Source organism: Diadema antillarum, unplaced genomic scaffold (genome assembly GCF_040938485.1).
Source record: "Diadema antillarum isolate AM-2024a unplaced genomic scaffold, OU_Dant_1.0 seq00001297_RagTag, whole genome shotgun sequence".
NCBI classification, from domain to species: domain Eukaryota; kingdom Metazoa; phylum Echinodermata; class Echinoidea; order Diadematoida; family Diadematidae; genus Diadema; species Diadema antillarum.
In genome coordinates, this window is record NW_027272076.1 from 61,824 (window position 1) to 89,042 (window position 27,219).

The 27,219-nt window shown below is 36.4% G+C and overlaps 1 protein-coding gene across 1 annotated transcript; it reads right to left on the bottom strand.

The window, feature by feature from the left end:
- Nucleotides 1-6: 6 nt before the first annotated feature.
- On the bottom strand, nt 7-27,219 carry LOC139708065 (sodium- and chloride-dependent glycine transporter 1-like). The gene is made up of 9 exons (XM_071620049.1): nt 27,084-27,219; nt 18,744-18,890; nt 14,838-14,970; nt 9,097-9,424; nt 8,381-8,513; nt 7,367-7,507; nt 6,469-6,572; nt 4,150-4,277; nt 7-14 (listed from the first exon to the last, which is right to left on the bottom strand). Exons 1-9 carry the CDS (start codon nt 27,141-27,143, stop codon nt 7-9), a joined length of 1,182 nt encoding a protein of 393 aa, XP_071476150.1. The 5' UTR covers nt 27,144-27,219.

The following is a 27,219-nucleotide window of genomic DNA, read 5'->3' on the forward strand; positions in this document are numbered from 1 at the left end:
CACAAACTAAGTCGCTGTCATGCAGAAAAAAGAACAGGAAAGGAACTACAGAGAGATAAAGAAGAACTGATAACATGGTTGGAAAATAGAAAGAAAAACGATGTCGATTGTGAAGACGAAAAGTGATGATTGAACGGCGCCGCTAAGCCCTACGCATAACATTAAGGAAAAAATGAAAGTGAATATTACAGTACTTCTACAATCATTGAGAAATCAACACTGAAAATGTTATCCTATTTAAGTTTGAATATGAAATTATATATATATATATATATATATATATATATATATATATATATATATAATTCTAATGATGACGTTCACAAGAATTTCTTATAAGTACTTAAAAATAGATTCTTTAACTTAACCTTAAAAAAATTGAAACTTGGGGCCGTTTTTAAAAAATATTATCACTAAGGTCATTCCAAAATTTGGGTCCAGCAAAAGTAAATGTGGATTGAGTAAATATCGTCCTGGTTAAAGGTAAATGAAATTCATTAGAATAACGAGTTGGGTATCTGTGGAAGGAGTTATTCTTCACAAACGCCCCAGTAAAATGGAAGGTAAGAAACTATTACTAAATTTATACATGAATTGACCAAGATGATAATTATAAAGATCAGTTACTTTTAAAATCTTATGTTCAAAAAATTAAAACATCATATGGGATCTCCAAGATACATTGCAAGTTTATATACGAAGGGTTTTTTTTTTCTGGAGACGTAGCAGTCTATCAAGATACATTGAATGAGTGTTTCCCCAAGCTATGATACCGTAATTAAAAGGCAGAATCAAAGTTGAATATAACATCACGTGTACTAGAGTATTTTTCCCTGCAGGTTACAATGGCATGATCTCCAATATATACAGTGTGCGTATCAATCCTATTGTTTTTGTGTGTGTGTGTGTGTGTGTGTGTGTGTGTGTTGTGTGTGTGTGTGTGTGTGCTGTGTGTGTGTGTGTGTGTGTAGTTGTGCGTGTATGCATTCTACTTGCTGTCTAAACCTGTACATATTGTGCTGTATTGTTCGACGTGGCAGACACTACACAGCTGTGCTTCTGGTGTCAAGCTCCCTCCAATGAAATTTCTTGACATATCAATATTTCATTCATAATTATATTGATTGTGTTGTATATGGAAGGATATAAGTATTGCATTAAAATCGGAATTGAGATCACCATTCTGGCTATACAGGAGATTTATCCTTTGCAAGTTTTATAGATGAGTAGCGTTCAGGTTACTTTCAAAAACGTTTGTTTGTTTGTTTCTTTGTTTGTTTGTTTGTTTGTTCATTTGTTTGTTTCTTTGTTTGTTGTTTGTTTGTTTATTTGTTTGTTTATTTGTTTGTTTGTTTTTTTGTCATGACTTAGTTAAAAGTTTGTGTGGCTGTTGCGTTTCAAATTGATTAGCCATATTAAATATAAAAACTATTGCGTTCATAACCAATCAGCGGTTCTGAGACGTTTTACCATGTATACTTTCGCCTTTTTTCATTTGATCAACAAAATGTCTATTCATTTTTACTTTGATGCTACCACAGTGTATAAGTGTGTAACATACATAGATATTTACAATGAAATTATACATACCTGGGAGTTAAGAGCCACAAGGAAAATCGTGAAATAGAACATGGCTGACCATACAGGGGCAGCGGGAAATTTAGCCAAAGCAGATGGACATGTGACGAACAGCAAATACACCACTGCAAGGTCAAATGTATACGCAGTTGATATACAACATGGCTTTCTTGAAATCAGGATTAGATATGTATAGTCATGGACCTACTACGTCCATGGTATAGTCAACTCGAATAAAATACGGGTCGTTAATCACAAAATGGAAAACAGTTACGTATCAATGAACGTTTAGAATGTCAAAAATTATTTCGTTTCGAGATTAGCAAACCTTGCAAGCAACGATTCTTTTTTTTTTTTCATTTTCGGAATAGCATTTTTGGTATCAACGAACTGGAACCATAATGCATACAACGTTGCTGTGAACCTTCCGAATAAAAAAAAAATAATAAATAAAATAAAAGATAAAGATATCTTAGGCCTACGATCACGAGGATTTAGCCCTGAGGAACTGGGTCCCGCCTGTCCCCACTTGTGCAAGATTTATTAGCCATCGGAAGGAACATTGTGTGACATGCATCAGTTTGATGTCTGACGGAGGGTTTGATATGTCACTTATGAACTCCGATTTGACTGAAAAGAACTGCATGTTTTTTTTTTTTTTTATTTCATGGATCGTCTTGCTCCTCGATATATCGACCATGTGCCATAGGTAAAGGATTATTATCATATCTGCATTCAATCATGCACGAACATCGCTAGCGGAAATTTGTTTGGTGTTGTTGTTGTTGCTGCTGCTGTTGTTGTTGTTGTTGGGGTTTTTTAATTTCTCTCTCTCTCTCTCTCTCTCTCTCTCTCTTTCTTTCTCTTTGTTAGGGAAGTATTTGAATTATTCATTACATATGGCGTATCTAGGGAAAACGGCGCCCGGGGCAAGCGCGAAAATTGCCTCCGTAATTTTCTGAAATAGTGTTTAATCCCAACCCGGTATAGGGAATTTAAATAAAGTCCACATGATATTTAAAAGTGACGAATTTAGATAAATTTTGGCGAGCGAGCCGATTTTTTTTTTTTTTTTTTTGTATTTCAGCTTACAAAACATGAAATTCTTGTAATTTTTTGCTTATCAAATCTTATTACAATTCTAATCAAGATATAGTGACGACCTTATAGATAAGTCTTTATACTAACAAACTGAGCACTTTAAAAAATATTCTAAATTAGTAAGAGCGAGTGAGCCAAAATTTGTATATTTCCGCGTCATCATTTCGTTTTGTTCTTATCTTGTTTGATTTGTTGTTTTTGTGCGCCCCCCTCCCGTATATTCGAAACTGATCTCTTTTGCTGCAATTGGCGATCGCTTCAGACCGAATGAAATTGCAATCGCTACTCCGTGTAACATTTTTTCCTGCTAAGTATAAAATGACATGTGTGAACATAATAAACATTGTCATTTTGTCAGCGTCATCGTAACGTTTTGTTATTATCTTCTTCTCTTTTTTGTTTGATATATTATAGCGAGCGAGCGCAGCGAGTGAGCCGAAAATTGTTGCATTTCAACTTACAAAACATGGAACTCTTGTTATTTTTTACTTATTAAATCTTACAATTCTAATAAAGATAATAGTGACGGCCTTATAGATAACGTTTTATACCAACAAACTGAGAACCTGAAAAATTACTCTAAGTTGTACGAGGGAACGAGCCGAAATTTGTATATTTCCACGTCATCATTACGTTTTATTCTTATCTTGTTTGATTTTTTTGCACCCCCTCCCGTATGTTCGAAACCGTTGGCGCCTTCTTTTGATCCAATTGGCGATCGCTTCAGAACGAATGAAATTGCAGCCGCTGCTCCGTGCCACATTTTGCCTGCTAAATGTAAAATGACATGTGTGAACACAATAGACATTGTCATTTTGTCCGCGTTATCATCACGTTTTGTTCTTACATTTTTATACATATAAATTTTGGCGAGCGAGCGCAGCGAGCGAGCCTAAAATGTTTGTATTTCAGCTGACAGAACATGAAATTCTTGTGTGAACACAAGAAACATTGCCATTTTGTCCGCGTCATCATCATGTTTTGTTTTTATCTTGTTTGATTTGGTTTTCTGCCCCCCCCCCCCTCCCCATCATTCTCCCCCCCCCCCTTTCCGGGCGAGTTTTCTTGTTCTTGTTCTTCTTCCTTTTTCTTTTTTTTCTTCTTCTTCGTTTTTTCTTTTTTTTTCTTCTTCTTCGTTTTTTTTTTGCGCCCACAAGGAGTGGCGCCCGGGGCACATGCCCCCCTTGCCCCCCCCCCCCAATACGCCACTGCGTGATATACAGATAACAGTCTACATATTTTATTTGTCATCCACGTTCCAAACGTTGGGCAAGACTTCAAAGAAGTAAGGTCTTGCTCTGCTGTTGCTCTGCTACTCTGCAGTTGTCGACATGTAAACAACGTGTACTTTGCCACTGTTCCTATGAAGACGCCCATTACTTCTTTATGAATACCTGTATGCATGGCAGATTTCACAGGAACAAAATCTCTTTTATTGCATATGATTTGGTATATATCTATGAGCCTTACCAGCACTATATGCAAGCTCATACACAGGAACCCCAGTCTGTTTTGCCAACACTCCGAGGATGCTGAACACAGTCAGTCCGCAGTAAATACTAGTCAAGCTGTTTACAAGAACTACGACGACTGCGTCACTTCAATACCAGACAAGGAGCAAAAAACAACAAACAACAAAGAAATCAGGTTAAAAACCAATGGAAACTGAATTTGCCAAGTAAAATCAAAACAAAACATGGGCATGATGGATGGAATGACTTCTTTAATAACTAGTTAAGCTGCTCGCTGTACAAAGCACCTGCGAGGGAATGGCTATTGTGTCAAAGGGGAAAAAATTTACTCAATTGGTGAAGGTGAAAATTGATCATTTACGTCTATATGACCTAAATATATGTGATAAAAAAGAAAAACTATTGATTTGCAGTGTGAGCAGGGTAATGGCTTATTTGTCTTCCTCGGGGAAAAACGGAGTTTGCCAGCTTCCAGAAAATCTTGGAGTAGAACGTTTGTCTGAACATTTTTATTGTCTGATTTCCTTCTCCTCCGGGATGTCCAGGACGGAGGAAATTCCAACTTTAAAATATTTGATCCTACGATTACAAAAGGAAGTAACGACTAATGAATTTCGTTTGTTATACCAAGTCAACAAAACCTGTTTATCTGAAACAAAGATCAGTGAGAGAGAAAGAGGGAAGGGCGGGATAGGCCTCTATGCATTTCATTGATAATGATACAGTGCTTATATGGCGCATACAGTGTTTCTATGTTTTTATATTTCTTTAAGTGAGAGGGAGGAAAATGAAAAAAATGTAATGTACAATGTATGTACATTATATTCATATATTATATTATATTTCATTATATTGCACTTCCCCCGATTCTTTTGGAATTAAGCACCGACGACGTCTTTATCATCTGACAGGGGTGGCTATTTTATTTGTTATAGCCATGTTTTATGATATTGCCTCGAATGGTGGACACAGCGTTTGCTGTTTCTTTGTTTTGTGTTTTTTTTTCTTTTTTTAAATTGCTGGTGCACGTGTTCTTTTCTCAATACTTCGCAGTCTTTTCTGAAGCCACAAAATGTATAATTTTCTAATATAGTCCAAACTGTACCATTGTCATTATATATTGACTCATACTGTAAACCTGCATTTGAGAAGAATTTGCTATATCGCTGAATATTTGTGTGTGTGTGTTTTTTTTTCTATGATTCGGTCATTCGTTGTACCCGTGCTCCTAATCTTACTCTTTACGCTCGATTATAAGTGGGACCTACTCTAAACAAGCTTTCTTCTAACTATAGGCTCCATTATATTTCTTTAGCATTCATTCTCAGATCCCAACTTTCATATATCGACCACTATGGTTTATATTGAAGACTTTGTTCACAAAAACCGATAAGTCCATTTTTGAAAATTTTGAAGTATGGTCTCTGTCATAGAGTACAAAACAATACCTTTTAAATGATATATTGATCACTACATATAAAGGTGCATTTTTGAAGTTATGGTCAAAAGAAGCAAAAATTTTCTTATTATTCTCTTTATTTTTCTTGACCTTTAATTGCAAATATCTCGATTTGGCAAATATGGACTTATCGGTTTTTGCGAACATACTCTTCATATGATTGCAATATTCCATTATGCCTCCTAGCTGGATATCATTCATTTTTTTTTTAATATTATGCCTCCTAGCTTGATGCCATGAATCATTTAATTTTGTTATATTTAATGTATTTTTTCATCGAGAAATATGAAATAAATTGGAGTCCTGTCAACTCAGAATTATAACCGACATCTAACACCTTTTGGAAGAAATTCCTTCGTGTGGATTGTCAGAGTGTTACATTGTATCCCTTTTAAGTGTCGTGTCAGTAACTTTAGTATCCCTTATTTAATCGCATTTATCATTACATACACCACATGAAAGGTGAGGACTTCTTAAATTCAGTTTATATCTATTTTCGTATTTCTCAATGAAAAATATATAACGTATACCGAAAATGATGGTATATCATATCTAGCTCGGATATACAATAGATTATTTTAAGATATAGAACAAGGTGTTCACACAAAGATTGAATTATAACAGTAATAATAATAGAATTAATGATGTTGATAACAATAATAACGATACATTGTTCCGAATATCATGGATTGCAATAATAGTCCTCAATGTCAGAGGAACAGATGCGTTTTGAATATTCAAATACCGAACGAAAAGGGAAAGGGAATGGAAATTGACCTTTGTTTCCTTATTAATAGTGTATACACGACACTCCAACATGGTACCTCGGCAATCCCCAGGAAAAAAGAAATAACTTACATGATGAAGTTGGTATGAAAATTGTTGAAGGATGCCAGCGTGGTCAAACTCCCCGTGCCTGCTCCAAAGGAGTGGAAAACGTTTATGGCAGCCGCACCCCAAAACTGTGTGCAAGGATTTCAAATTGATTCGTATAATTCTATTCAGATGATTGATAACAAAACATTTAAGAGGAGATGTTTAAAAGTGTACGGTAGTGCAGAGTATCTCCAACATGCATTGACGATATTTTTTCTTTTGAAAAAAAAAATGGTTTAGAGAAACAAAAAAAAAAGGATATCAATAAAAAGATACATTCATGAGAGGAGTTTTTTCACCTCAGGGAAATATGAAATATGAAACTATTAACCATGAAAGAATATTTAAATGGAAAGAAAAGATTAACCATATTCATCAATGCATATCAATATGTCATAGCACCTTCATTTGGATAAAGACATGAAGAAAGCAAAAGTGGACAATAACTTGATTTTATTCAAAATAAGAAATAACGTCACGGTATATTTGCTAAATTTTACAGTTTTGTACCATCAGCATAACATGAATTTTAAATACATGTATAATATCAAGAGTGCGGATAAAAAATAATAATCTAACTTCAGAAGGGCAGTTACCATTAATGCCAGCTATGGAGAGCTCATTGTTAGTTTTGGCTAAAGGGAAACTCTTCCTCTTTCCATTACATTTAATTGTGTTGGCAATAACAAAGGTGCACTTTTTACAAGCTTGAGCATTATGATGACAGAACATTGAGCGTCTCATTGAAATGGGAAAGATGTGTCAATAAAAGGATTGGTTAAATAAACAGTCCAGCCTGCACGACTTCAGTTTTGTGTTAAAGACAAAAAGTAACTTTTTTTTCTCAGAAAGTTTTCAAAATCAAAAGTAACGGACAAACCTCAAGGTCTCGAATGTGCCACCGGAATGAGCGAGGAGATAAAAAGATACGGATGCCGTCTGCACTACCCTCCAGAGTGAGAGCGCGAATAAGTAAGGCCGTTAGCAGGACGTATGGAAAGAGTGCAGTGAAGTAAGCAACCTTGATGTCATCAAGAAAACACAGATAATAAGCATATACATGATCATAATAATATGAAGGGAATGAGATACGTATAAGGCATGTCCCTTGTAAGAATTGTAAAAATCATAGTACACATTATCATCGGCCTTTCGTCATCACTTAATCCCATCTCTGTAGACTGTAGATATCTATATCTATATCTATATCTATATCTATATCTATATCTATATCTATATCTATATAATCAAAGGCAGAGTGCGAGAAGGGGTCCCGACCGTGTACAGAACGACAAAAATGTTCTAAGGTATATATTAAAGTTCCTTATTTCAACCTTCATTCCATCCTTTAGAACTCGTTAAAAAAAGAACGCGAGTGAATATAAGCAGGTGCGAGTCACTTTGTGACTTCTGTTTTGATAACATTGTTCAATTATTGTCACTAGAGATTTGGCTTGATGTATTTCCCCTTGAAATCAAACGTCATTTTGTTATAACGCTCGTTTTTATTTCTATTTTATTTTGAGGGGTGGACCCTTCTTTTTTTCTCTTCATTCAACATGTAACTTCTGTAGTATTTCAGTCAACTATAAGAAGAGTTTTATCGCAAAACGAGCTAAATCCATTCTTGTTAAGTTGAAATATTTGTGATTAAAGCTCATAAAAACCATGACAATAATAAGAAAATACAGGATATTTTTAATCATAACTTCAAGAATATTTCTTGTAATGTTACAACTATAGTATCATTGGAAAGTGTTAATTTTGCTCCATCTATTGATGGACTTATTTCTAAAGGGAGTTACTTTGAACATGGCCCTTAACTTATTTTGCAATAAATCTCTTCGATATATGAAAAAAAGCCGTACTTTATCTTCAGCTTGCAAATGTTTACCTTGCCAGAAATCTTGATGCCTCGGACTACGATAACAAAGGTGACGACCCACACGAAGAGGTTACAAAGAGCGATCTTCCAAACCACGCCTCCAGTCTCCTCGATACCAGACGATTCCTGGAGAACCGCATTCCTTGTTTATGACAATGGAGAAAGTGAAAGCTAAGAAGAGTAAACATACAGTGATATCATGTCAGGTCAGAGACCATTATAGTCTTTAATCAAGGCCCTCTCGCTGTATGGTAGGGAGCCCAGCCGAGTGGGCTCACGCTATTGCGCTTTCTCCCGTCATAGCCATCAAACATACTCCTTGGTAAATCTTGGCCCTTGTTACAAGTTTGCAGGAAAAAAAAAAACAAAGAAACAGAAAACGTAAAGGTTGAGACAGTCTTGATCAACTAGGAAATGCAAATACAGAAACACAGGAAAGTGTTCAAATGACATTGAATTCTTCACTTTTACCAATGTTATGCTGATGACAGCTAAAGTGACTCAATCAGTTGATACAAAGTATTCATCACGAGTTTATGAATCTAGGTGCAAATAATTTCCTTTCCAAACATAAGATGCACATTTTTATCAGGACATTGTAATTCATATGCACGGGTCATCTTCCAACCTCCCCTTTAAAATTTCTTAACCACCCTCTCCCCCCCCCCCCCCCGGTTGTTTATCAATTTATTTAATGTATACTTGCTCAGAACAGGTATACTCGCCTCCAGTACTCCTCGCTCGGATCAGTGCGACGATCCCATATGTCAGGGGAAACACTCTCCGGTCTAAACGACATGCTGAATTCTCCAAACTCATCCTTACTTATCATTGTCTGGTTAGCGCAGCTGCCATTGGCAACAATGATGCCTCCGTTTTCCAGACAATCGTCAATAAGCTCACTGCAGTACGGTGTGTTCCAAGAATGGTGACAGCCCTCCCAGGGCAAATTGGAGGTGAAGGAGGCAAAAAAGAAGTAGACGGAGTAGCTGATGACCACGCTGTAAAAGCAGCGATATACTACCATGGCTAAGATCCGGCCGTAAGAAACACCTGTTCCGGAAAAGATGTTTTGATGTTGGTCAATATCGATTATTATTACCTACACGAGGTAGTTTTCCGAGGAAATTGCAGTTGGTATTTTGCAGGGTTGGGAGTTCAGCAGGCGACATTAGAGCATATCACGAGCATTCGGGGTTTTACATATACAGTGGACTTCCGTTATAACGAAGTCCTCGGGACCAGCAGTTTTCTTTCGTTATATCGGAATTTCGTTATAACCGAACAAAATCTACAATAGAAATACATAGAGTGGATGGTATTGCAGCCAAAATTTTTACTTCGTTATAACCGGAATTTCGTTATAACCGACGTGTTCGTTATAACGGGAGTGCACTGTAAACATTCCGGTCTAGCCAATCACTTTACATGTAAACATTCCGGTCGACCACAAAGCGAAGACATTCAAGGAAGTCGCTGCGTGTCGGTTACACGCACCGCAGAAGAACGCCGATAAATCAACTCATACAAGGTCGACCACTTCCAGCAGCACTACACGTCAAACAATGACTAGTCCATTTGTGCTCAATAACTCCACAGTGACAATCAGTAACTGTTATTACAACTCTCCAAATTGAAACCGAAGCAAAAATAAAGTGTAAAAACGTTCAGATGTTTGAAGTTCGTCTGTTGCAACTACATATATCTTGGAACTTGGAGTTGAATGGTATAGACCGATTCAAGCGACTGTTCAGGGAAGTGCGCCCTCTTATGGCGACGCCATAACTGGGGGCCATCCAGGCCGGGTCGGCAAACGCCCTGCGTGCGTGGCAAGTGTGCCAGCGGCAGCCAGTGCTTTTACCACCCGGCGCCAGCCGGCCAGCTAACTATCTCTGGCGCTGGCAGCGATCGACGCATCTGGATTTGTGACAACTAGAGTCTGCTTTTTTTTTTCGCTAGCTAATTTAAAAAATAAAAAATAAACAACTTACACCGAGTATGAAACTTGAATTTCAAGGTAGATATCGGTACGATCCGTGAGTGTAGGTAGACTCTATTTCTTTGGCGATGACTTGGGTACTCGCGTGTAAGCCCCATATGTTCACATTTGTGTATAAAAAGAGAATAAAAACCGCTGGGGAGAACTATGGCTAGGCGCAGGCAGACGTCTTGCTAGTAAGCCTAGACTGTTGAGAAGTTAACTGATTAATTAAATACAAATAATGAATAAGAATCTTGAGCTAGATATGGCGCTATAAATTGCAACCTATCAGTTAACTTTTTAGGCTTTTGCCTTTACTCGGGAGTCTCGGGCCAGCGGGGTAGAATCTGTCCTAACGTTAGATCTTATCTAGAATTCTAGGCAAGAGTCCAGGACTAGATCTAGACCTATTGACTTCTAGAACCCTACATCCTATATCATTTTCGGTTGTCGATAACTTCAGGCAAGCCTAACTAAGTAAACCAAAAGGAATACAAATCTACGCGTTTCTAAACCGTATAAACTGATGTCAACAGCCAAAACTACTATTTTAGGTCTATTTTAAGTAACGTTGCATAACATCACGCTAACGCCTAATATTATGATCTACAAAAGTGATTTTCAAATCATACTTTCTTAATATGATTATGAAAACGGATGATTGCCACCATCCATGGTTTAATATTTATAAGTAGGCCTATCACTTTATCAAAAATCAAATTCAGAGTTCCAGGCCAAAATTGAATAGGGCCTATGGTCAATTCAGTGCTGAACATTGAAGAAGTGAAAACAATATAAGGAATTTACCGCATCTTGAAACATTTATTTTAGCTGTAGTGTAGGCTGTAAAATGTTTGTCATAATATAGTATAGCCAGGAAGTGTATTCTAACTTTGGCAAGTAGTGCACCCAAGCATTAAAAAAAAGATAGTGAATTCTCAAAATCTTTGATCTGAACTTGTCTTCTAAAATGAACCACATATTTTACAAATATGCAGTGAAAGGCTAGTTAAATAGAGAATGTAGTAGGCATAGTTTGTTTCGATATCTATGCATTTTTTATACCGTTGTATTTCACTTATTGTCTCTAATTGTATATTTATCATGCATCAGCGGTGTCTGAATTTCACACACTGCCGTGCAGCTTCCATTTCTATTTTTTCTGTTATTTGTGCACCCAACAACTGCACAATGTGTTTTCCTGATCCTTCCTTTGCAGTTTTCATTGTAGATTAATATGTCTGAATCACTCGGTTTGTCCAAAAGAAAAGCATTAAAAAGCCGCTGACTGACTTTTCCCCACAGTGAGTAATCAATCACATTATTAGCGTGGCGGTCGCCGGCCGCGGCGCAGCGGCCAGGCCCCGGCTTACTATGCGCGATGGGTACGCTAGGCTGCTCAGCTGCAAGTGCAACTCGCTGGGTAGCTAGCTCGCTGGAAGCCCCCGTTGGCCCCCAGTTTATGGCGACCGTTATAGCGCCGCTAGCGGTGGTAGGTGAATAGGTCATTGAAATTGAATCGGTCTATACACTGATGAACAATTTTCAATTATTCGGACATGTTGGTGATGGTCTAAAGGTTGTCGAATGTGGCTTGATCTATAATCATAGTGTATAGCCGTATTCACATATTTTCCTAATTTACCTAGGGGATAGGTAATAATTATGATATTAACTGGCCTTGAGGGGAGATACCAGATAAATATTGCCCGCACTGAAAGAATATTTTCTAGCATCTCCATCGCGGCCAGTCAATATTATGCAAATATTCAGCAGGCATCAGTTAGAATAAAGTTGTGTTCTGGTGCTGCTGTCTCTTTACCCCCCCCCCCCCCCTTTCTCTCGGCCTACTGCATACTAATAGGTTATCCTCATAAAAAGTGGTAAAGTCATTTTGTATTTGTTGTTATTATTATTACCTCCGCCAAGGGAGGAGGTTATGTTTTTGTTAACGTTGGTTTGTGTGTTTGTGTGTTTGTTCGTTAGTTAGTTAGTTAGTTTGTCTGTGTGCAAAATAACTCAAAAAGGAATGAACGGATTTGAATGAAACTTGCAGAAAAGGTTTAGAATGATACAAATAACAGATGATTACATGTTCGTAGTGATCCGAGAATTTTGGGAAACACATTGCCACGAGAAATGGTGTGAACAAAGCAAAAGATCTACATTTCGTAAATGACTTTCAGATTTCCTACTCTTATAGATATTATACTGTATCAAGTATTATTGGTTTTCTATGTTAGAAAATGAATTGATATACATTGTATAAATATTAACAGTCATTTCAACTTACCATGTAATAATTTTTCTTTTGTATTTAGCTTTTAGTATGAAGATCAAGGTGACCAATTTCGACTAGCACTTGTGCTAACTTTTGGTTTCCAACAATTATGCTACATGTATCATATTTAACTCTCAAATGTCATCACTTAATCATGTTATTGTAAAGGAGTAACAGATAAGTATATTTTTTTTCACATTTGTATGTAGATACGATTGTGTTATGAATCTTATATGTACATGTTTAAAATGTTGTTGCTAATAAAAACTTCAAACTTCAAACTTCATTTATGAAGGATTTTTTTTGATATTTTGGCAGGTAGGGTCAATGAACATTATTATTTCTATAACTATTATTTTTACTATTAATATCATTGTTATTATTAATTATTGCAACTATCATTATGATTGTGGATATAACTATTTATTATTATTATTGTTATTTTGTCAGACGCTGCCTCAAGTACAGATTCTCGCGTCGTTTAGGTGCTAAGTCCAGGTTCCTTTTCCTGATTTCTAAAGTATAAGTACGGATTTTAACTCATAATGTGTGAAAAACACTATGTAAGTTGAACACCCTCCCTTCCACAAGAGTAGCGGCTTCTTGACACACAGTCCCATCCTCGTTGTCTGCCATACTTTCATGATGACATGCAAGAGCGCAGGAGGCTTGTAGCTCATCGGAGCGTTAGAAAAAAGGGGGGAATCAACCTCGTTTAAACTTTTCCTGTGACGTACCATAATAGTACATCAACAACTGAAGTCCTCTTTGTGTCCTTGCTGTGTTTTCAAACCCGTCAACAGTTATTTTGGTTATCACATTGTATGCAAACGTTGATAATCAGCGTATCTTGCTCTCTCATTTTCTGTATATTATATATTAATTTCATACACCTAAACATATATATTATGCATGTATATATATCCAGTATATATATATCCAGTATATATATATATATATAATGATAGTTAAAGGAATAATGATGTCAAAGCTACACACCGATTTCTCCTTCCTTTCTCATATCTCACAAAATATATATATATACATAATCATATATATATATATATATATATATGTATATATATATATAATAGGTGCCGCACACACACACACACAAACACACACATAAAACATTTACCGCTTTTGATCCTTAGTAATATGAAAACTGTATATCGGATAGCGCTGCCATTGATGAGTAATAGTTTGAACAGTGTAAAAATTTAGTTAGAGATGATTTGAATGAAAGCATACATCAGTTTCATTATATTCCATGATTAATTTTAAAGGTAGGTTCCAGATTTTGGCCAATTTTGTACCCTCTTTAAAGAATTTGAACTTTACACAGGAGCCAATGATGGGCATGTAACTGTGCGCTTACATGACCCCGAACAATGAACATGAATACCACGAAACCACTGTTTCAGAGCCTCTGCTGACTAAGCTTCTGGTCTCTTGTTCCCAAGGCACAATGAATGCTTTATCAATGATTCATGATGGATTGCCCTTGGCACTGCTAGTCTGAATTCATGGTAAAAATGCATGCACATGAAAGTGTAAGCGCATGTAGGCCTATCCATGTGCTGGCATACACTACATAATCAAAATCAAATCAAATCAAATCACATTTCAGGATGAAAAATGACTTGCTTTGATAGTGGAATTCGTCATGAAAAAAAAAACAACCCAATAAAGCATTTAAACTCTGGCAATTGTCAAGGAAAATTATCTTGGTTTTAACCACACACTCCCATACCCACCAACTGACCCCTGTGCAAAGATAGAATTTTGGTACAGAGGGTTGATTTTAGAGCAAAGTCTGAACCCCAGCTTCAAGAATATAATCGAATTTAATGAAACTGATTCATGCTTTTCTATTTCAAATTACCACCAAAAGAAACTGTACACTATTCAGGTTTTGCTCATATCAATGTCAGTGTAACGTGATATATAGCTTTCGAGCTATTAAGGATCGAAAGTAGGTTTATTTTTCGTAACACCCATATATATATATATATATATATATATATATATATATATATATACATATTATATGTTGTATATAATATACATATATATATATATATATATATATATATATATATATATATATATACATATATATATATAATATAATACACTGTATATATACATGCATGCCATGTCTGACGCATGAAGGTACAAGTGACGAAAATATGAGCCATTACCTCTCATAATCGGAGTCGCATTCCAGACACTCTTCATATTGCTGCTACTGTATTGACCTACAGCAAACTCCAAGACAACCAGCGGTAAGGTGCCAAACAGTACGAAGAGAAGATATGGAATCATGAAGGGCAACTGCAAGGGCAAATAAAACCAGGAACCAAGATGAAGTTAGGACTGTGAGGAGGGGAGAAACATCATTTATGTGAAGAGTTTGATGAAAAAAAACCAACCTAAGTATTTGTCAATTTAGACTTTCCACAAAATGAAGAAAATAATTGGCCCTATGAAAATATACGATTTTCTCATAATTTCAAGAAAAAATCGTTCTTGCGCAACATCGGAGATATCACTTGAAAGTTTATATTTTACGCTAAAACTCTTCATGATGATGATCCGGTAAATGCAGCACACATCAGAAATTTGAGGATGTTGGATGCTCCGTTCGAAATACTTGTCTTATTGATTATGTAACAAACGTAAACAGCAAGAAACTGACCAGAAATGAAATTGATTTATCATATATCACATGTTGTGCTGTAATCACTAGATAAGCTTGCAACTTAAACTTGTGATGCAACAAAATATGTCGCTCCATTTCTGCGAAATATGAGGATAACCTCTTTGTAATCGAACTTATTCTTGCATAATAAAAGAACACTTGACAGTTTCAGAACGCAAGGGGATTACAATACCCTATAATGGGAAACTTTGTAATGTGCAACGAAAGACCAATACGAATTCACACAATTGTTAACTCCTTAAAGTTTAACATCTACTATATAAAACAAGAAAAGCAAAATATGTTACAAAGATAGCTTCATTTTAAGGAAAATTACGCAATTCCTCGACTTTATACTGCCGAGAGTATTAGTGATTACCTCTGCTCCCCGGAAGGGATAAGTGCTCTTTAAATACGCTTAAAAAGTGAAAATAATTTGGATCTGAATGGGGAAAAGGCTGCATTCCCTCTATTCATATGTATGGTGATTTCTGTCCCATTTAAGCTCTGACCAAGATAAAGTTGTGAGATTTTGAAGTTTCATTTGGTCTTTAAACAAAACATTGCTCTTATTTAAAGGCGCTTGGAAGTGATTATGTCATCTTTAAAAAGTGTTCTAGTTGCAGGTCGTTTTGCTTCTTTTATTATTCACAGTATCACAATTTGTAAATATTTTGCTTGGTAGATAATCCAGATAGAATGACGCCCTTCCCCTCACGAAGAATCTTCTATAAAAAAATAATGTAAAAGATATTAATACTTTTGGAGTTCATGTGGAAGACATATACTGATTGAATTCGAGTCACGTCAGACTATGACATTATCAAGTCATCTGATATTCTTAATCAAATCTGACCGAAATTATTGAATAAAGGGATATATAATCGTTAAACAGGATTTGATTCGTACTAATTACACATTTCCTGCCAAATAATGCTATCGGCCACAGTTACATGTCCTACAAATTTAAAATCCGTACCCTGCTCTACAAAGCCAGTAAAAAGTCACAGGATATAGATTTGTTACTCTTGAAGAGTATACTGTGACGGAGCAGCTTTAAACCTAATAGGGAACTTTTAAGTTATACAAATATTTGGGTAACTGCATGCACTCTCAAATAGTTTGTACAAATAAAACAGGCTTAAAGCGTCGACTCCATTCATTTTCTAAAAGTAGCAGTTATATGAATTGAACAAAGAACGGGATACTAAACTCCATCGAAACACTGTGACGTGATTATGGAACCTCTCAAGTGTAAATAAATAAAAGGGGGCTAAAAGAGTCGAGTCTATTCATTTTCTAAAACTAGCAGTTATCTGAATTGAACAAAGAACAGGATGCAGGATTGTCTAGGACCGAAAGTACACCAACACACACGACATATGGTGCGGAAAATAGTGAAGTAGATGAAACCTCTCCTGTGACTGCTTGATTTGATTTGACTTATTGATTCCTGTATCATCATTGAACATGAACATACATGTACATGTATATACATACATTGTTAATTGGAATCATACATATACATTATCATCAGTTGTTAACAAAGTATTTTTTTTTTCTTCATTGCCACTACACAACGTACAGCAGAAACGTATCGGCAATACAAGCATACAATGAATGATAGAGTGGGGCTACAGCTTAAAGGCCGTGTCACACCTTTCCGGGCAAGCCTTGCGTGCGACTTGCAAAGAACAATTTTGACTACCCGGAGGTCCCCGTAGATGATCCGCACATGACAGTACCTAGCATGTATCTCAACCGTAGTCGCCCGGAGGTGCGCACGCATATTCTTTTACCCGCAACCGTGTTTAGGCCCTGTCACACCTTTCCGGGCAAGCTACTCGGGCTTGTTACGTGTAGGGATTTTCTAGCATACCGGACATTCCTGAGGGCGGAAAAGGATTTGAGCGAGTCAGCGCATGTGTCTTACTTGGACGCGTTCTACTTAAATTTTACTTGCGAGTATACTGTGTGACATTTGTACCAGTCGCGTGGGGGCTGACAACTCAGTGAAGGAATTCCTCTAATGGAATGGCTGAAATCCCACAGAATTTCATTATCTTGGCTGCATACGGGACTGCGAGGTACCTGCGTGGGAGTTGCCTGCGAAGTGCTGCCGCTAAGGGCCTCCTGCTGGAGTTCTGCATGGACCTCTACGGGCATTCTCGCGACTCACCCGGAAAAAGTTTTGGTCATGCTCAAAACTTGGCTGCGGTTAAATCGGACTTGCGTGAGCACCTCCGGGCAACTACGCGCTAGATACTTTCAGGTGCGGACCAACTGCGGAGAGCTCCGGGGAGTAAATTTGTTTCCCCGCAAGTCAAGCCGCAAAATTTCCCCCGTACGGTATGACAAGGCATGAATGAAAATTGCAAACATTCTTGTTCGCCCGCTGAAAATCTTCTACGTGCTGGAAACTACCTCCTCGCCACAAGCCCGCGTAGCTTGCTCGGAATGGTGTGACACGGCCTTCAGATACGGTATGAAAAGGCCTTGAGCATGCTCAAAACTTGTTCCGAGTGAGTCGTGGGGATTTGCTCGCAGAGGTACACGCAGAACACCAGTAGAAGACCCTTACCGGCAGCACCTCGCAGGCAACTCCAAGGAAGGTACTTCTCAGTACCCATAAGTAGCTCGTAACAGAAAACGGATTGGTTTCAAAGCCCTCACGCAGGTCTCACGGAATGCACGCAAGTAGAAGCTAAGTAGCACGCGTCTAGTAGGTAAGAAACAAGTGCGAAAATTGCAAAATGATTCTTGTTCGTCCGCGGAAAATCTTCAACGTGCTGGAAACTACCTCCTCGCCACAAGCCCGTGTAGCTTGCCCGGAAAGGTGTGACACGGCCTTTAAACTTGAGTATCATAATTATAAGTCAGCATGTGACCTGGTATTTACGGACCTGAATAAGGTATTAAAGAAGATAATCAACTTTTCTCACAACTTGTCTACTGAAAATTGTGTACGTATGCATGTAGTTGATGCGTTCTGCAGACCATTGGGGGAAAAATATTTGTGGATTACTGGCATTAATTCTCCTCTTTCCTTGGGCGCCCACTCAAGGGTACAGCCTTGACCATCGCGTGAATTTTAATGCAGGATTAGGGAATACAGTGCTCGCATTTGGAAATTGAACACTTACGCGTGAATTTGGCATGACCGCATAGCTGCCATGAATAAAATCTATCACTCGGATTATGAATTTGAATACTCGCATATTTCTCGCATAGATGCGCTGTGTGAATTTGAATGCACACACTCATGAATTGGAATGACAAAAGTGTGAAATTGACCGAAAAAAAAAAATCTATATATTCGCCGTCTTTTACTCGGTAGTGCTGATCAAAGAAAATGCATCGATAGTGACAACAGAGAAAAAAAGGAAATCAATGAATTTTGTCATGCGTGCTTACCGCCACCATTACGGTAGAACAGGTAAGGAAGCCACCAAATATTCTCCAGACTGACCACGTGACCGAGGGAGGTAACCATGAAGTCAAAACGGCTACCCCATGTTTCCCGCCTTTTGTTACTCTTTGCGCCGCCAGTTGTCTATTGAAAAATTGATAATGATTGACTGATTGAGTGAGTACGTGATTCACAAAATTCATATACATTATACACAAGCATGTACATAGCTTGTACATGAAATATGTTGTTATACATTTTGTGTGGACCGTCATAAGCTATATGAAAAGCTTGACTGTGACGTCCAGAAGTGATAGCTTACGCATAATTATGTACATATTACATCACCCCCCCCCCCCCAAAAAAAAAAAAAAAAAATGTAATATGAACGTTAATGGATTCATAGATACGGATATGAGTGAAAAGAGAAAGGAAGAAAGATGGAGGAGAAATTAAGAAACACGTACTCTAAAGAATATTATACATAAAGATATCATTCAATACATCATCTGTGCAAATAAGTATGATTTTTTTACAGAGACGAATATAATCTTGCCCCATTGATTGTGTCACGCAAACTTCATCTAACAGATGAAGACCTTTAATAGACCGAATCGTCAGTAAAAATAATCTTTGGCTCCTACCGTGTCTTTTAAATACATATATATATATATATATATATATATATATATATATATATATGGGTGAAAACGTTGAACGATGTACAATTGGGCAAATCAGGGGTCAAAATTAAAACATGTGACTCATTGATATAGATACATCTCAGTGAAATGTCATTATTGTCAGCTTTCTTGTAAACCCAATTATACTGGGATATCTCCAAGGGTGTTGTTTTTATTCAAGGTTAAATAGAACTGTGACATAATGGCGAACGTCTCTGACTAAAATAAACATCGTTTTAGTGAAAATTCAAATGAAGAGTGAAAAAACATTCAAATGAAGATAGTTTAATCTTGTTCATACTTTCGAAGACTGTGTTAATTTGTTCCTAAAATATTGTTTGCCTCCTGTGAAGTTTACAAAAGCTAATACACATGGAAGTTAAAGACAAAGTGGAGTTTTTGTCATTTAAGCAGAGATTTTCATATTCTTATCTTCACTTTCATCTCATTTGAACAAAACATGTAGCAGGGGTCTCATTTGTTTAAATGTTAATGTTCAGTAGATACTAATAATGAATTAGTGCATTTCGTTTGATCAAATCACCATAAAAGCCCTATACAGACGCTGGAAGTAAGCCATGTTTTGATCAGAGACGTTCTGGTTTCACTCATAGACGTTCCTCAGACATAGGCAATACAAATGATGTTCTTTGATCCATATTTAAGAGTTTTGTGAGCAAACAACATTTTCCGTTATTAAACACATGTCTTTTAATCTTTTGTCAACAATTCAGAATGGTAATTTCACCTTGAATTATTTTTCATACTAATTGATTATAACTACGAATCTCCAAATTGTAAGAGGAATTTCGATTTCTGCACCAAAAATCAACAACAAGCCTGTTCTTGATATATCATTCAGATCTTACAACACCTTTTAATGACAGACAACAAAATTACCTGAAAAATTTGCAATTTCAACTACTTTACCTAATTACTCATTTATATCAGAGACATTTGCTTTTCCATCAGGGACGTTTCGGCTGTAAGTTATCACTAAAATTAAACATCAAACTCCCTATTTTAAAAGATGCTCGCAACTGGACATTCCACATTCATTGAGAAATCATTTACCTAGGCCTAAATGTCGAGAATTGTTTTTGTTTATGATGACCACTACTTTGCATTTTACCTTCAGGTGTATATGCAGGTGTGCCCACACGCTATTAATTTTGTATATGTTTGCTTTCAATTGTAGTCCAAATCTATAAAAAAGGTAAACACAAATTTATTGATACTAATTTAATTTGACCCCTTAGTCTAAAATATAATTGTATGAGTATAAGCCAGTTTGTATTTTCATTAGGGACCTTACCTGGGCCACTGTTATGATGTCGTCTCAGAAAGCTGTAATTAACCTTTGCTTATCCTAGAAGCATCAAATTTCGCTACGTTTTTTTTCATACTATGGCAGATATAAATTGTAAACAATGTAATGCACTTGCCACAACACCAAACTCAAAAGAATATCGACAGTTTGGTATAGCAACTGTTTGTTGACGAAAAGTGAACTGAAAACCTCTTTCAAGAGGTTGACAATGATAACATAACGATATCACATTTTATCTGTCACATCGTTAGGGGATTATTAATCCTTCTTCCTTCAACTCAAAGGCGATGCATTATAGTGTTCATAGTGGAAACTAGGTAAGGGACATTCTTAATAGACGTTTTCTTGTTTCATCACAGACGTTAGTATTTTTCCTTTTCTCCTGTATTTGGCTTACAAACCTCAAAAATATCACTAGGATATTTCACCTTACTTCCAAAGGAAAAAGCTTCATTCAAGGGGAAATTCAGCCCAAATGTATAAATGTATTCGCTGATAAGAAAGAAAATCATACGGGCTCCACAAAAATGAGAAGGTTGTGACATTTTGAAGCTTCGCTAGTTCTTCAGTAAACAGTTTTTGAATGGTCATTATGAATCTGCAAATGGCAAAATGAGCATGTCATCCCCTCACAACTTGCCATAACATTTGAACATAATATTTTGAAATTTCCAGTTTTTCATTCAAACATAATTATGCCCCAGGCTTAAATCCGGGTATATATGTAACTGAACACTATTCCGAAGGTATATAATCGACCACGAATAGCATTATGTTTCAGATTTCAATGCCAGAAACATTAAATTTTCGTTATTTTTTGTACACGATCAATGGAAAATGGAGAGGTTATGACATGGTTAGCTCACTCATTTGCATATTCTTATCCACTGTACAAAAACCTTATTGCAGAAATTGGCAAAAATTCAAAAAGGCAGTTAAGTAAGGGTGCAATTAAACATAATTAAGGGTTCAAGTGTGTCCTGCCATTGTTTCAAATTGGGTGCAAATTATTTGAACCTTTACTTCTTAGCGTATAAGCCTCAAATTTCACAGGCTCAAAAGCAAACGTAGTGACGTGCATTAAAAACGGAGTCGGCATTATAACATTGAACTGAATTTCTCCTTCATTTGGTATTCAATGTCCTCAATCAGTGAATAGTATCGACTGTGTCGCTTGCGACACCTGAAACCGGGGTTGGGAAAGTCATTATTGTGTAAACAGATGGCACCTCCAATCAGATATCCGTCCGGTCTTGCCAGTACCACGGCCGTGGTCTGGAACTTGTAGGCTCCATGAACATGACTGAGACTAAAGATCCTAAACAGGATATTCGGAGTGTTTACAATTCATCCGGTCTTCCCATCTTGCTGTAAGAAAACAAAATAGAGTAAAAATGATATTAAAGTTAACTTACCATGCACTGGAGCAATGTACGCACAAAATGAACGTCTCTGATCAAAATTATAAAATCAACATTGTTTCTAGATTGCGCAAATTACCTAGAACAATGTATGTATACGAGGGCCATCTACTGTGGAATAATGAAAGATCGATTCCCAATTGTAGTAGCTGAAAATATGTAAAACGTCCCGTATAACGTCTCTGACGTAAACATCTTTGCTTATCAGTATTTAATGGGTTTGATTTTTACAAGACATTAGCATTATATTTGGATTGAGGAACCTATGTGCTATGTCATCCCCTCACTACTTGCCATAACATTTGAACATAATATTTTGAAATTTCCAGTTTTTCATTCAAACATAATTATGCCCCAGGCTTAAATCCGGGTATATATGTAACTGAACACTATTCCGAAGGTATATAATCGACCACGAATAGCATTATGTTTCAGATTTCAATGCCAGAAACATTAAATTTTCGTTATTTTTTGTACACGATCAATGGAAAATGGAGAGGTTATGACATGGTTAGCTCACTCATTTGCATATTCTTATCCACTGTACAAAAACCTTATTGCAGAAATTGGCAAAAATTCAAAAAGGCAGTTAAGTAAGGGTGCAATTAAACATAATTAAGGGTTCAAGTGTGTCCTGCCATTGTTTCAAATTGGGTGCAAATTATTTGAACCTTTACTTCTTAGCGTATAAGCCTCAAATTTCACAGGCTCAAAAGCAAACGTAGTGACGTGCATTAAAAACGGAGTCGGCATTATAACATTGAACTGAATTTCTCCTTCATTTGGTATTCAATGTCCTCAATCAGTGAATAGTATCGACTGTGTCGCTTGCGACACCTGAAACCGGGGTTGGGAAAGTCATTATTGTGTAAACAGATGGCACCTCCAATCAGATATCCGTCCGGTCTTGCCAGTACCACGGCCGTGGTCTGGAACTTGTAGGCTCCATGAACATGACTGAGACTAAAGATCCTAAACAGGATATTCGGAGTGTTTACAATCCATCCGGTCTTCCCATCTTGCTGTAAGAAAAAAAAAATAGAGTAAAAATGATATTAAAGTTAACTTACCATGCACTGGAGCAATGTACGCACAAAATGAACGTCTCTGATCAAAATTATAAAATCAACATTGTTTCTAGATTGCGCAAATTACCTAGAACAATGTATGTATACGAGGGCCATCTACTGTGGAATAATGAAAGATTGACTCCCAATTGTAGTAGTTGAAAATATGTAAAACGTCCCGTATAACGTCTCTGACGTAAACATCTTTGCTTATCAGTAGTTAATGGGTTTATTTTTACAAGATATTAGCATTATATTTGGATTGAGGAACCTATGTGCTTCAAACGTAGGCACCAATTCGCCATGATGGGTCATTAATATTGGTTTGAGAACAGATCTTATTTGTTCAGAGAACGTCCCTGACCTAATCCTGTTTTTCTTACATTTCTGCTTCTCTCACAAAAAAATACGTAATTCAAAGTGACTATTACATTATAATTATAGACTACTGACCTATTACTAGTCATAAAACACAGTTTCTGTCCAGGCAATGTGTTTAAACTTGCTCAATCAACAGAAAACCTTAAATTTGAAACTCTTCTACATATTTTCAACATCTTTCAGGAAGCTTCATTTTTCTTAATATTATAACACGCCCGTGTAAACTTTGTTCTTCTTGTTCCTATAATACTAACCGCACCCATCCAGACCTAATTTTACTGTAATGTTCTCATAATTTGTAGAATGGATGTCTTTATTTCATGAAACAGTAATTATCAGAGACGTTTTTCATTTTGCTCAGAGACGTGCGGTCTTTGATCTTCATGTAGAATCTTACATATTTACTGTCCATCCTTCTTTAATTTATTTATAATCCAAAGGTTAAAATACATAATTTCACAGATGATACTAATTGGCAAATCTACGGAATGATAACTGTTATAAATCGACACAAACACCAGGAAAGTTTTTGTTATTACTCACATTTTCAGGATTTGTGGGCATTTCCGTTGTTGAATTATGCCGACTCGATTCCAAGATGGCGCGTCAGTGCGTACTATAAGCGCGCAAATAAAGTATCATGCAGTGTGTACGTGTCAGATGAGGGAATATCCCTTTAGAGATTTTCAATCAGAGACATTCGCTTTGATCAGAGACGTTTGCCAATTTTGATTTTCAACCAGAACTCATTTTTATGGACTGTATGTTGCTCTTGTTGCCAATCATCATAATCGCCTGGCTCACACTGACGTACTGATCACCAGTTTTTATCTCAAGCATAATCAACTTTCATTAATGACACCATTAACCAATCGAACATCTCTGATGGTTATTCAGTATAATTTGCTTTAATGAGCCACTACGCGATTACTTTGTACAGCTCACTCACAAATTTTGATGGAATGGTAGTATGGATAATACGCTAAATAAATATGGCCTTACATGTTTTCATATTCATCCTGGAGTTTTTGCGTCAAGGAAAAGATAATTCATTCAGAGACGTTCTTTTTCAGACATGAGTGAATTCAAAAGTTCCTGATAAGATGAATAATAAACACGTTCATGGCAGAAGTACTTGATTAAATAGTTGGAGCATGTGGGCTTACTCACAAGAAAAAACAAAGCTGTAGAATTGGATAAGAACAAAAATTGCGACGTCTGATTCTGGGATTTTTTCATAAAATATGTATTTTTGTCAATTTGTTCAGCTTTAAGGCATTATTTTTTAAGGAAATGCGGTAACAACAATACAAAGTGTATATTTTCTGAAAGGCACAACCCTCCCCTACCAAATACCCTGCACACGTCTGACACAATCACAATAATAATCATTATTCAGTCCAGCAAGGGGGATTATTATACCACAAATGACATCAAGCGTTTGATAACAAGTTTTCACTCGTTAACATACATGTATCAGATGCTTTTAAGTCATGCTCGGCACCGCTCTAGTTGCAGGACGAAGTCCGGAGACGAAGAATGCATTTCACCTTTCTTTGAATTACAAGCTTTATTTCACCGTAAAATTTTAAATGTAATACTCGAATTGATTTAGAATAGTTTAGGAAAGAATTCAATATTATAAACATGTATTTCTAGTTTCTTCGTCATGCCCAAATCGAAATGAAATGAAAATTAGGCCTTCTTAAAAACCTAATATTTTTCTATAATGGGCACATTTTCGCACGTTAATAGTTTTCTATCTTTTAATTTGGGATATTTTGATCTTTCAAATAAAGTACTCCGCTAAAGCGTGTTCCAGCGTGTTTTAAACTATTTGCTGTTAAAATTGTCAGTTTTACACTGCATTTTGATTAGCTGCTCCAATTCAAGGTACACAAATTCATTGTTGCCATCACATTGAAAGAGAGAGCGAATTGCAGTAGGGGCAAGTATTTCTAGATGTGAGAGCGCTAGTCCCGATTATTGATGCTCTCTTTTGTCAAAGCACATTGGTAACACCTGTAGTTAAGCGCATAACTTCTCGGCGGTGCCGCGCATGACTTCAAAGGAGAGCAGCAGTTGTCTCTCCTTCTCTAGCACCTCCCTGCATAAACTTGGCTCAGTACAATGGTTAAAGTCAAGAGCATTTCCTTCGTTGCATGTTTATGCTCCGAAAATGACTACAGGATTTTTATGTCTAACGTTTGCAGCATCTTTTTTTTTTTTTTGAAATAAAATCACATGTGTAAGAGATTGTGGTTTGATGTAAATCGGTATAGCTTATTGTGTCTATAAACCTATGCTTTATCAAATACGTTACCATTGTTTATCGATTCGTGGGACCTAATTTATGACAGACAGGAACAAAGGAAAATTGAATTCACTTTTATTATTTGCATAGATATCTTTTCCAACTCCATCTTTATTGTCTTCCATGAAATTACAAAATTTCGGCACTATAAAGTATACAGTGTGGATTTGTGTTGTTTTAGTTCTATTTCACGTATATCTCAAAGCTTATTGAAAAATCATATCTAAACTCTTTACGTTTAGAAGTGCGGTGTTTTAACGAAAATAGTCAAACTGTGATGTTCTTACAAGTTAAAATGAATTTATTGGCATGATTATTGTTGGGTCTGAAACGTATACTAACAGAACTTTTGATACGGCAGATACGTTACCACATACCGTTCTTCTTCCGATCCAAAATGTGTTTAATTTGGTAGAAATGTTACGTAGCATTCGCTATTTTTGAGAAGTGTAATCCTCATTCATAATGTTTCATACATAATCAATGAGATTATTTTGTATGATTCAAATGCAGGTAAAAAGTTAAATTCGGGTATATTTCAAGCCAAGATGTATGTTCTTGATTTTTATTTAGCCTTCACTTTATAGATAACGATCGTCTTTATTACAGATTAGATCAAGGCTGACTCCAAAATCTTTCAATGATATTTTTTTCTATGTTTAAGCTTATAGTTTTTCATTAGCATTGCCATCTTAAAGCCAGATATAAGCGGACGATCAACGATTTTCTAAGATGCTCCTCTGATATAAACGTATCTGATATGTGGTTTTAACGTTAAAAAAAAGACTCTGCGTTTGAAAATATTTCTCTAAAAATGGCATGAGCGTTTAAAAATCGACCATTGATTATTTTTTAGAAGGGATTAAAGTTTCTGAATTTATAAAAAGATATAAATGAAATCGCTGATGTTTAATTTGTGTCATTTTTTCTACAACTGTAATTGCACTCTTTTTCGGAAAATGGCCCATAAGGCTTTTGACGGTCATGGCATAACGTCCTATTGACATTGGGGTAAGAAGTAAGGGTGTTGAATAGGAACGACTATGTACAATGGTTAGCAGCTTATAGCTATATCTATTTCCAATCTTTCCAGCTTGATCTTCAAAATTTCCTTTCAAAACTCCTGCCATTCTGAACTTACCAGCTTTTTACAAAACGGCCAGCATTTTCCGCCCTTTCTCACTGCTTCTTCAGTTGCCATGGTGATGACAGTCTCAATTTACCAGACAGAGAGATGGAGGAGGTACACGTACGTCTTAACTCGACCCTCGCCTTCC